This window comes from Branchiostoma floridae, chromosome 9 (genome assembly GCF_000003815.2).
Source record: "Branchiostoma floridae strain S238N-H82 chromosome 9, Bfl_VNyyK, whole genome shotgun sequence".
In the NCBI taxonomy this organism is placed as follows: domain Eukaryota; kingdom Metazoa; phylum Chordata; class Leptocardii; order Amphioxiformes; family Branchiostomatidae; genus Branchiostoma; species Branchiostoma floridae.
The window spans coordinates 5,495,194-5,508,607 of record NC_049987.1 but is presented as its reverse complement, the minus strand read 5'-3'; the positions used below and the strand labels follow the sequence as shown (position 1 = coordinate 5,508,607).

The 13,414-nt window shown below is 39.5% G+C and overlaps 1 protein-coding gene across 1 annotated transcript in view; it reads right to left on the bottom strand.

The window, feature by feature from the left end:
- Nucleotides 1-6,069: 6,069 nt before the first annotated feature.
- The window catches only part of LOC118423552 (proto-oncogene tyrosine-protein kinase ROS-like), a gene marked incomplete in the record, with an annotated part of 94,796 nt that continues 87,451 nt past the window's right edge, over nt 6,070-13,414 (bottom strand). Inside the window, 5 exon segments of the mRNA XM_035831746.1 lie at nt 6,070-8,252; nt 9,261-9,356; nt 10,207-10,284; nt 10,535-10,596; nt 10,733-10,855. Coding sequence (XP_035687639.1) covers nt 7,854-8,252; nt 9,261-9,356; nt 10,207-10,284; nt 10,535-10,596; nt 10,733-10,855 — 758 coding nt within the window.

The following is a 13,414-nucleotide window of genomic DNA, read 5'->3' as shown; positions in this document are numbered from 1 at the left end:
ACATATCCATAAAACAAGGAACCAAATTGGTGTGGCCTAACGCCTTTGTCCTCAACAATATTCAGCCTTAGTACCTTAGTACTTGCATTTACGGAGTGGATATACTAGTCTCAAGTTTTCACTAAAGCCGTCTGTTTTCATCTTGACGAATCGTACTTCAACATATCCGTAAAACAAGGAACCAAATTGGTGTGGCCTAACGCCTTTGTCCTCAACAATATTCCCCCCCCCCCCCCCTACATACTTCAGAAGCCAGGAATGAGATACAGGTTTCCTGGGCACTTAGCGGCGGTATCGCAGGCACGGAACCTCCGTGTTTCCCACTCAGCGGAAATATGGAGTCCGGGTCACTGGAGTCGGAACAAATGGTGTTGAGCGGACAGGTTACTGTAAAAATGTCGTTAGGGCACATTCACGAGTTGTTGAGTAAGGTTAGCTATCGGATTTACAACACAGAATGTTGATAAGAATCTACAGCAACTTTTTTTGTCACATACGTCTTGCGATCGACACGTTTGACCGGACAAACCGGCAGCGAATTTAACAAACATCTTACAGCATTAACGTTAACACTATAATGATTCAAGTACTTACATAAAGTATCTCTGGGAGGACACAGCTAAGCCGCACATATGCATCTGATATATGAATAAAGGATAAAAAGTCTGTTAACAGCAAATGTCAATATAAGAGCGATATTTTCATTTTACATATCCTCATTTTACAAAGCATTCATTTGCGTTTCTTTTAGACTTTTTGGTGTATTTTGTCCTCTTCAATTTAACTTGAGATTGTTAATGCAGAGGTTTATAAAAAAGATGACAAAAGTTGCGTTTGCAACTTGTGTTCTAAAAATAGAATTTAATTGAAGTCATTTTGTTATTATACTCTTTAACTGTGTACAGTATCTGCATCGTTCGAAAGTCTATTGAGACTGCCTAATTGTATTGCGTACTTCTAAAAACGTCTTTGTCTATGGCTCACAATTTTGCTTCCATAGCTTTTAGGACTTTCATTTGTTGCACATTAAATGCAAAAACGTTGAAGGCCTTTAAGTGTTTTTGATCAGTGTTAACTATATGTTGAAATATAGATGTGTGACTTTGTCAATCCAATTTCTTTAAAGTGTTCTTCAACACCTTTTCAATAAACCTGACGTTGGACGCGTCATTAATGACGTTCTCTCACCTGTAACACACCTGTCCTTCATCCACACGCGAGCGGCGAGCGTCAGGTGTGCACACACCTGTGTGTAGAAGTACCTGGTTCACTGGTACCGCACACACGTACTCGGCATACTCTCTAAAGATGGGTACACAAGTGCGTATACACATGTATATCAGGCTCCGCAGGTTCCTGGAAAAAGAAATTGGACAAATATAGACAGATAACGTGCCAGAGGAGTTAGCTGGGTCGTAAACCATACTCATTGGCCAGCTCCTTTAGCAAGTTATGCAACTATATTTGTCCAATTTCTACTATTTTCCCTGCAACCTGTGGAGCCTGGTAGAGACTAAGAACTTCATGCGGACCTCGTATGTGTACGTATATGTACGCACGTGTGAACCCCCTTTAAAACACTTTTTAACACGCATCCCAACATTTTCTGCTAAATTCAGTTCCCGTCAATTAAAATATCTGCCGACATTTGGAGCTGATCAGCTGCAGGCACGCGAAGCGCGAGTTTTTCCCGCTCGATTTCCGAACGGCGTGGCGATATTTGGTACAAAACTGCGGAGGAGAAAGACTTGGAGGTTTGGAATGACGGAATGCAAGTTTAAACTAAAGCGTGTAGGATGGGTGCAGGTCTTGACAAGAAACAGCAGGCCTATATAGGAACTAAAACTTCAAGACACTTGTCATCCCCAACTCAATATAATATAGTTGCTACAGATGGAAAACCTATAGCCTGAGTACTTGTACCATCCTGCGTAGTGACCGCTGGCTCAGTACTTTCGCTTGCTAACCACGGAGTTAGCAAGCGAAAGTAATGGGCCAGCGGTCACTACCAGTACGGAGGATGGTACTCAGGCTAGAAAACTTGTACACCAACTATCAAAACCAGAGGTTCCGCTGTAGTACCGTAAAATGCCGTAAAATGTAAAAATAATTATAATACTATTTCCGTAGTACATATGGTTTTCAGTCAGTTAAAAACAGCAACATCATGAGAACGTAGCTACTTGTACATAAATATCAACATTGCATCTTTATTGGTCATTGTTTGGTCAAAGTTTGGTCCAATATCGATTAGTCAGTAGGGGGTAAATCTACAAAGTGTAATAAGTAAGGCACAATGTGAATGAGATATCTAATATATCTTAATAAATTTTTACATTTTATCAGCAGCGTATTATGTACATAAGCTTTCAACTTTCTATCTTTAGAATCCACACCTAGACAATGGCAATACATGTACTTCCAAGAGGCTTCAACATTTCTTTCAAATCTAACAATTTCTCTTCAAAATCCGCACAGGTTACAATTTTAGCAAGAACTCAATACGTTCTCAAAGCGCAATGAAAAATGTTATTAAAGCTGATGTGGCGAGAGTTATGAATGATATACACATTTAAAGTGAGGATATGACAGTATACACATAACAAAATATCTAGCATGCTAAGATGTAACGTTACCTTGTGATTCTCTTCACAATTATGAATACGAAAGAGAATAGAACAAAAACAATCTTGGTATACAAAAAGTCAAGAACTTCTAAAAAATGGCACAGCCATTTTAAGTCAGACACATTTGTCAAGGATGTGTAATTCTTAGATGATATTCTATCTTCTTATGACTACCTTCCATTACACCTTACATCTGCTTGGGGATTAAGTCTTAAAAGCTTAACAAAAGCTTCATTATCCAGGATTAGCACCTGGTTCTACAGAGGATTAACACTTAAAGCTTAGCCTAATCAGGCGGGATTGTACACATCTAATCCATTAACAGAGTTGTTGTCATCAGGTATGAATTATGGACCTAGGGGAGCATGACTGAGGGCCCTTTTCCATCAAGACTGCAGACAATATTGCTCTGTATATTGTAGTCTATGTTCATAACTAATAGAGGCACTGTTTTAGAGTGTTTTGGCGCCAAGGTATTCCAAAAACATATACAGATAAAGAAAAATGAATGTTTGATCTTCGGCAACTACTGCATTTACCTCTTTAGTGTATTTTTTAGGTCAGCAAAAACTGGAAGAATCTAACCTTAAAGAACACAAGTTTTAGTGCTTAGCCTTAGAAGGTTTCTTCTTAGATCGTTTCAATATGGAAATGAAAATCTCTTTTATATTTCCTTCCTGTGAACAAGAGCAGGCATAACTGCACAATCTTTATCTTATCCTGTTCCGATATCAAATACTAAGTCTTATTATCCCAACATCTGGGACTCATTAGTTTAACAAGGCCGTGGTCAATGTCAGATGTGGTTGGCCTGTGTGTTTGTTGGCTGCTTTGGTTACAGCCTAATATTTTCTGTCTTCAGTTGCTCTCATTTTTCTTGTCCTATATAACCCCAAACTACTTAGTCTTAAGGTTGTTCACCTTGTATAGAGGAAGACTTTTATGAAATAGTAAGTACTGTTTCATGGAAAAATGTTGCAATAGTACAATTATACAACATTCATGTAATGTGTTGTTACATGACGTTATGTGACATTTTCTAAATCAAATTTCTCTGATATTGCATGAGTTACACAGGCAAGACTTTTAGGAACTATCAAGTACAGCTGCATTTATCAATAAGTTTACTAAGCCACTCCAGTTTGGGTTGAACTTCCCAGTTTTCAAAATGCAATGCTGACCTAGAATATCAATTTTAAAACAGATTCCAAGGAAAAGTTTACACCTTCGTTGAACAATTTCAAGCTGCGAGTATAAGATCCAAGTTTTTCATTAAAGTCTGCTGTTTTTATCTTAACTTCATTGCAATATTTTTTTTTACTTTAAAATGTACTGAAACAAAGAAAATACATTGGAATGGTGGAAGTGATGGAAGTCAAGCCTGCTAACACCCAACACATGGACAGAAAATGAGAAAACCAGAGTGAAGGTTCTCAGAACCAAGTTTTCTTCCCAGCCCTCATCTGTTTACTTGTACGAAAAGGAAGGCAATAATTTGGAGTGGCCTGAGGTTTATAACAGATTGTGATGTCAGGTGAACTAATGGTCGTCCTGTATGGGGTAAACAGGTCAGTATCGAGTTACCCGGAAGCCCGATATTTTATGGAAATATTCAGGAACAATTCCAGATAACAGGTTTGTCCCTGTTTTGGGGAAAACACCAGCTTTTGTGTCGGAAATGTTTCCTGTGCCTTCCTGCACTTAGCATGACCAGATGGTCTGCTTGTTTCAGGGAAAAGAGGGCAGGATTTGGTTACATGGGAATATTGTGGCTTTTGTGGAAAGTAGGAATAGGAAGAGAAACTACTGATGCAAAAGGAAAGCAGTCTCAAAATTAAGTACAAAGCTAAGGCCACACCAATTTAATTTCTTGGTTCACGGATTTTTTCATAAGAAATATGAAGCGAGAGGGCGAAATAAAAATAAAAACTGTAAAATGGTTGGGGTAAAGGTAACGGCTAATCCAAAACATAAAGAAAAAAAGTTTTCAGCTTGAAAAAAAGTACAAAAACACTATTATTGTACAGTAACAGCACCTGTACCCACAATTTAAGTAGCTTATAATATAAAGGCCACTTTGCTACACCAGAAAGTTGGTGAATAGCTTCATTAATGGTGAAAATTTGCTGAGTGGTAATTTTTATTTTTATTTTTTTTCCCCAAAAATAGGAGCGAGCGAATCCGTGAACCAAGAAATTAAATTGGTGTGGCCTAAGATACAGAAAAAAAGGTAACTTGTCACACAATTGTCATTGATCTAAGGGAAATAGCACTCTGGATTTTTCCAGTCTTAGGAAATGTAAGGACTGATCATATTTTGTGGGGGAAAACTGAGGTCTTGTGAAAGTGAACAACAATAAAAGGTTTAACCACATTATCACCTAAGTGTTCAGCAAAAGTCAGTCTACAATACTCAAGGAATCACAAAATGTAATGTGAAATGACAGGTAACAACACAAGTGTCGCCACTTTGGGGGGAGGGGGGGCAGCATGACCTTATGTCTGACCTTGGATTTCCTTGCTTTAGGTACAGTTAAGATTAAGTTACAGGAAGGGAAAGTCTTAAGATTTTCTCCTTGGGGAGAGCTTGCTTCCACTCCAGGCTTGGGTAGAATTACATGACTTGTACATCAATTTCATTTGTTGGTTCTCAGGCTTTTAAAAGTAATGTTGAACTGGAACATGAAAACAAAGTCAGAGGAATAAATCTGTACATTTGCCTTGGTACAGTCAAATATGTACATCTAAAATGACCACCTGCATAAGGACCACCTGTGCAACGTAACCACTTTTTGGTGGCCTCAGATAATTTTTCCCATTGACACAAGTATTAAGGATCCTGCCTATAGTGACCACCTATAGACCTGATTTTATCCCGAGCGGTCTTCTTGGACATTTAGGACTGTATACAGTTTCAGGGATTGAATACTATAGTCAGGCACAAGGTGCTGCCAACCCTTGTCTGATGGTCGTCTTGCTGATTTCTTATTTGAAAATGTCCCAAAACCAAGAAATGGAGTTGGTGAGACTTAGGGTAAAGTTACACTGGTTAAGGTCAGGATTTTCCCAAGGTTTTGTAATTAAGTCCACGGTCATTAATCTTGAGTCAATGTGCTGACAGGAGGACATTAAAGGGGTTTGGGGGCACTTCTTATCTTACATCTAACATAGTGCAGCCACAATACTGTAAATGTTTTTAAGTTCGCGGGGATTTAATTTCGCGGTAGCGGGGAAAAAGGACTTTTCGCGATGGATTTAAGTTCGCGGTAACACCATAGACTGCAATCTAATATCATAGTAGAAAAACGTTCGCGGTGGTTTTAAATTCGCAGTGAAGTGGTCACCGCGCAAACCGCGAACATTAATCCACCGCGAACATTTCTGCATTAACAGTAACTTGCGGCTCACAAAGGGGTTACTTAAAGACTTTTGGCACAAGGGATGTTGGAAGATTTTTCTTTATTGTAAACTTTTCCATTCAGGGCTACACTCATCTAATATTTTGTTTCTTGGCTCATAAAAATATCAAACTACAAGATCAACATGAAAACAGTTTGAGAGGAAAGTCTGTAGCGCTACTCAACCTTTATCTGTGGGGTAACCTATATCCGTTGTTTTTAAAGATAAGGTATTTGGGGATATCGAGTCGACTGATGGTGGTTTCAAACTGCAATAGTTTTTTCTCTCTAATTAGTTTGAAAATATCTCAACTTGAGACCACCGTCTATTGACTTGATTTATTCTCTAGACAACATGTTAACAAAACAATGGATATAGATTATCCCTTGGATAAATGTGAACTAACATTATATTCAAACACATCCAGTTTGGATATATCATATAGTCAGATTCAAATTTCCTATTCTCTGTTTGCATCTTGCCCTCTTTCTTAATTTCAACCTTAAAATGTCCAAGCGATAAGGAACAGAACTTAAATGACATTGCATATTAAGCACATTTGACTACTCAACATAAGCACCTTATTTACAAGATAAACAATAACATTAGATAATACTGCATTAAGGATATACATACAATGCAACATTTCCCAGACTTGTGTAAAAATATAAAAGCCTATATTTATATAACTATGCATATGTGATTAAAAGTACAAAATACTTTCATAACACCAATCATCACTCCCTTTCAAAGGGGTAGCCAGACTGAAATACTTGATAAGATTCACAAATAAATTGTTATTGATATCGAGCAAATTATTGAGTAAAAAATTGGAATGATCTTGAACCTTGACCCTCCAGGGGAAATATTCACTGATTAAAACATCAAAAGTATAAGAAGTATAATAATTGATGATCTACATATAGCTTATTTGATATCTTAATATACGCATTAGGTATGAATTGCAAATGGAAAAGACCATTCTGATTCTGAGGGGGATCAGCATGGGATTCAGACAGGAAAGAACAATTTCAATTCAACCTTCACTGACACCCCCACATCTAAAATGGCCTGTACCAAACTTCAGTATTGATAATGATAAGTTGATTGCATAGCGATTAGTAAAGTTGTTGATAAATCTACATTCCAAAGTAACATGCCTCCCGAAGATGCATGTTTGGACCACTTTTGAGTTCCATAACATTGTATAGTCCCTTCTGTATACATAGTTGTTCATGTACATATGTATTCATAGGTCATGATATGCTTTTGAGTATTACAAGTCTTTCTTAACAACACATTTTTCAGCTCCATATTAGCTGCCTGCTGGACACAGGAATCTTCTAGGCATACTCCCACAAGGTAGCATGCTTGGACCACCTTTGAATACTATTACATTTTGGTCCCTTCATTTTAAGGCACATAGATTGACATTCTTAATATTAAGTAAATGCTTTCCTGTATGGCATCTTTTCAGCTCTTTCTAGCTTGGCAGCCATACATTTAAGTAGGAAGATCAAAATTGGACCACTTTAAGATTTCTTTTGTAAAATTGTTTTCATTAGTTTCATACTTAGACAGATATGTTTTAAAAAATTCTGATAATTTCTTGCATGGCATTATTTGAGCTTCAACTTTTTGGCAATGCCTACTACACATACAGTACATGTAAGTTGAGGCACTCGTGTATAAATAGCTTGGGCCACTTGTTGTAGAATAATGGATTACAAAGTTTTAAGGTCCCCTCCTACACATACAGATTGATATGCTCAGCATTAAGTAAGACTGTCCAGCAACACATCAGCTAGTTCAATGTTGCACCTCGAACTACACATAAGCAGCAGGCATAACGTTTGTGTAGGCATGAGAGGGGTGTGCACCCCCTGTAGCCCCCTCTGCACCGCTAGATGACTCTGGTAGTCTCACGTTGGCGTAGGTGACCGTATCAGCTTTGCGGGCAGTCGCCGGGCTTGTCTGCGGCGTTCGCTTCTTCAGGCTTCGGTTTGAACCGCGCGGCGACTTTCCCGACCGTTTTCGCGAATCGTTCCTTGAGAAATATCCGCCAGAAATCCCAGAGAGGTGAGAGCTGGTTCGCGCTAGCGACCCTCGCACAAAGCTCGGATGGTCGTCCTCAAGGATCGCGTCTAGATCATCGGCGTCAGAATCGTCTGTCATCGGCGCCATCTCCACGTAACTCAGCCTGGTTCGGGAAGGACGATTTGTGGCCTAGAAAAATAATGAGAAAGAAACCAATAAGTGTTTTTGCATCTATAGATGACAATTTAAAATGACTCTTGTCAATTCAAGAGTATACTAAGTATCCTAGGACTCATAATTTACAACAAGGGAAGTAAAAGGAGTTCAGAAGCAATAGCATAGCATAGTGTGACAATTTTACTAAAAGATTTCTCGACTAAAAATGAAAAAGACTTTGAATGGCTAAGTGAATGATTGCAATCTACACCTTATGAGTAAGTTAAAAGTAGAACTGAAAATGACTAGCCACTGCAAAAGAAAGGAAAAGAATGAAAACATCAGCTGAAAAGAGAAGTTAGACAAAACCAAACCACCACACCCAAGAACTCCAGAGTTACTTGTTCACAAGGCCATGCCAGTCTAATTTGTTGGCTCTCTGACATTATTGTGCAAAATTTTATCAAAAGGACAATCTCAAAAAAAGTCATAAGGCTACCAATGTACATATTTTCCCTTCAGACTCTTCCCTTCAGAATCTGCATGTTGATATTTCAATTTGGCATAAATTAATCTTTACAATACACCTTTCTCATGCGGCGGCCATGATAGATCTAAAACGAGTTCAATGAGGCAAACAAAAGACTGTCCATCATAATTAGTAGTTCAACCAATGATATCCTGCCAATCAGGAAAACATCCAATAAGAGACTTGGCTGCATGTCTGTCAAATATTTGCATTATTATGTTTTTATTTTGCATCTCTTAAGGGACAGTGGGATCAGTCTACGCTACTATAAATTGCTACATATTTCGGTGTATAACACTTGTTATAATATTTATTATTTGATCTTTCATTGTGAAAATTTTTGTGGTCTGGGGAAATACTAAATGGGAGCTGATTTTATAAATAACTTTTGTTTGTTTGCCTCATTGACCTCGTCTTCAATCTATGATGGCCGCTGCGTGAGAAAGGTGCATATCTGTGAACCAAGAAATTGAACTGGTGTGGCCTAACAGTCAAATAACCAAACTGATTACATCATGATCATCTGACTCTGCCAATTGAGACTCAGTTAAGTCAGCCATGTCCATGTAGCTGGTTCTTTTTGGAGCTGGGTCCTCTGTAGCTGGCTCCTGTGTGTGAGCACATATGTCATCATGTTAGCAACACACGTGGTATGGATATGGATACGATAAACAAAACAAACAAACAAAAACAAACACACAAACAGATGTTGACAACATGATCACGTTACTAGTTTGCATGACATGAACTTTTTGCATGATAAAGTTAGCAGGCGTATGAAATGATTCAACGGGAAAGACAAGACATGGGTTCCTTCTATAGATACAATATAATGTCAGGCTCTCAAGTTTAGTGATTTTCAAAATATTTACACTTCTGTTATCACTCCTTAAACCAAGGAGGTTGAAAAAGACATTCCCTTTTTCAACCTCCTTGCTTAAACCAAAGAGTAGAATGTGTGTCGATGTAGGTTAAACATCCAGGACCTGGTAATAAGATACGCCAAAAAGTAGTAACTTTCACACAACTTTTAGCTCCTGCAACCAAAACAACAGAAGCTAATTGACTCATTTGCATTAACTGTGTCTTAGCCTTGCTATCCCTTTGAATCCAAATGTCTTCAGCTTGAGTTTGCCTTACCTTTGTTTTCTTTGGAATCCAAATAGTCTTCATTCTGAATTGTCTTACAACGTTTCCTATTGGACATCTGAAATTGTCTTCATTCATAGTTAAGAGTATAAAAGACCAGATCACTTCAGTGTCACTGACGAAGGATAGTGGATTCTATCCGAAACGTTTGACCGTTTCAAAACCATATCCAGTTGCTTGAGTAACTACTTTTTGGCGTAGTAGAATGTGTGATTTCTCTAGACAAAGGGGAATATTTTCTTTCAGTTTTGCACAACTTTGGACAACCCTGAGACACACACGTATGCACAAATGAAGTGACAATATTACATCATCAGGCTCTGTAGCTGCTGCTGCCATGTCCAGGTAGCTGCTTCTTTTGGTAGAAGGTTCTTCTGATGTGTCATCCTGGGTAGTTGTAACAGGGGTACATGATTGTGTGTTAGCAATGCAAAGCAGCAAACATCAACAATAACTATAACATCATGGACGGTTAGTAGTATGGATGGATTGGCTGACAACAACAAAAAACAATACACAAATGAGTGAATGGAAAAAGACAACTTTGCTCTTAAACATTCCAGTCTCAAAATTGTTTATAGATTCTTTTCAATGTCACACCTGTACACAACTTATACACCTCACACACCTGACTTACCCGTGGACCATTCTCCTGTAACCCTGCCCCCATGGACAGGTAGTTCAGCCTCCTCCCTGGACCACTCCCTGCTGCATCCTCCCCTTCCCTCCATCCCCATCTCTCACTGTCTACACACCTTACACACCTGACTTACCCGTGGACCATTCTCCTGTAACCCTGCCCCCATGGACAGGTAGTTCAGCCTCCTCCCTGGACCACTCCCTGCTGCATCCTCCCCTCCATCTGCTCCCATTTGCAGGTAGTTGATGCCACTGTTGCCACGGGTTACCGTCTCCAGGACTCCTCCGTAGGCGACGCTGGCCTTGCTACCCTCATCTTCTAAAAAAAGGAAATAAACATTGTAGTGCGAATCATGTATGACATCTACATGTTTATTGAAATTTGCATGACATAGTGAACGTGATCTCCATCCAGTTTGGCTTACTTATCTTCTATACTGGTTATGACTAAAAAGACCTGGGCAATTCCTCAAGCTCTTTTTAACATGTAAAACAATTAGTAGACCATGGCTTAATACACAATCCCAAGGACTGCAAACCCTTTTCAGTAGCGTACAGGGCTAGGGCTGGGTATCGGTACAGTGTACCGGTACAAAACCGCTTTTTCTTATTGGACCGGTCCAGAAAAACCGGACCTGAAAAAATTAGGTGGACCGGATGTTGGACCGATTAGAAAATTAACAGATTATTTTATCAGGCATTCACACGTTTTGGCGCTTGCAGGTGGAAGAAAATAACAAGAGTGAAGTAGACTAGAGTTTATAGTAATTTCTACCAAGTTTTACAGCCAATCGCACAGGTGCAGTTAGCGTTGTAGGATTTTAAAATGCCAGTGTAAGTCTAATACTCCACTAAACAGATTTCTTTGTAGTGAAATGGACCATTGGTATGAGTCATACTGAATCAGGTCCAGGTTCAGATCCGGACCTGGACCTGATCCTTTGGACCTGAACCGGACCTGGACCTGAATTTTCTGTACCGGTACCCAGCCCTATACAGGGCAGATGAATGGCAGCAGCTGGGATTCAAACTCATGTTCTGTACAACTAGTGGCAGAGCCACTAACCAAGAGGAGCCACAGGAGGTTGCCATACATTGTACCTTGTGCAATTGTTGAGCAATTAATTTTATTCACTCATATCTGCTACATGTAACCAATGGACAACGCATGCTACTGCTATTGCTATATGATACATATCAGAGTTCTAGCTAGTGCATTTTAGCGTAGTGGGCCACTACGCTAAAATTTTTGACCACTACGCTAAAATAAGGGCCACTACGCTAATTTTTAACTAGTGTAGTGGTGCTTTGCTATCATTTTCTTGTTCAACAATGTCTAATCAATGTCTGAACAATGAAAAATGATGATATGCCACTCAAAACTGACCCCAAAATCCTTCAAATTACATGTGATGTTAACAGAGTGCCAACTTTTAACTAAGTCTACATTTTCAAAATGACCCCCTTCCACACCAATCTCCTGATTGGTTGCTTCGCTACCATGCCATTCCCACTATGCTAAAATAAAATCCTGACTAGAACCCTGTATATCATGTACATGTATGTTCTCTACTCTAGGTTTTCTTATATTCTCTTCTTGTCCCTATTAAACAAAAAAAAACTGTCTAAGATACTGAACACGCAACTAGGTGCCAATTAACATTTCCAGGGAGCAGATGTCCCGCCGAACCCTCCCCTTATAGCACGGAGCTTCTGGGGGAGAATTAAAGGAGGCGTCTAACGTTCCTCCTGAGACACGGACTGACGTCATGTAGTACGCCAGGAGTCAAGCCCAACGCCATATAAGGGCACGGGGGTGCCATGTGCTGGGGGGTAGGACAACTGGACCACAGGAGTGAGGATTAACTGATGAAGGGGACATTGTCAGATCTTGTACTGATGCAACATTAGCGGTCACAGCTGCAGCATCAGCTTTGAGTGGGCTTTGTGCATCTTAAAATCAGCTTAATTTATATATTATAATCGCAATAATTGCAATCATATGTGTCAAATGCCTATTACTGAATTTGCCATAACTCAAGGAGAAATACACTGAAATGTGTCAAGTTGGAATTTATGTCTTATTAGTCTTTCTCTTCTTTGAATTGTTACTGCAATATGTCACCAACAGAATACTGTACAGTTGAATGCTGAAGGTGGTCTGTGTGTTCAACTCCCTTACGCTTTCCAAAATTCTGAGTGCAAAGCAGAGAAAGCAGTATGTACCATTTGGAAAGTCTTTTGACTCGGTCAAGGATGGAACTCACAGCCTACTAACTGCAAGGCGAACACTACTCATATCGCCATTGTAATGGACACACCTATCTGAGTTGCGGCCAAAAATGCTTGCAACCTGGCATGATTTAAAGACAGCACGGCAAGCTTATACACGATAAATCGAACAGAAGTTAACTGTCAGACAAATACGACTGGCAGATGACAAAGCAATATGTCTTGTCGGTCCTTTACCTTAAAAGGCTGTTTTCCAGTTGAGTTTGCACTCCATTTACTCTCTTGTTAACCTCATTTTCAATTAAAGACAGAAAGGTGGGCATGCATGTGTTAAAGACAGCAAACTCACACCCCCAATTAACCAAACAGGAGTTAATTGTTGGAGAAACGCCGGGGAATGCGGGACGCGGATCCGGGTCGGCGGGAACGCGCACGGAATGCGGCGGCACTGTGAGGTCGTCCCTTCAGACGTGTAACGACCGAGAAAACCAAAACATCACCTTTAGAAGTCCGGGGAAAAGGACGGAGGGCTTGTCACGACACCATAGAATTCTGCACTCCTCGGTGCCATAATTCTGTCATCACTGTAGCCTGGGTTTTACGCTTCACTGCCTGTATATTAGTCCATTTCTTACCAAATCATAAC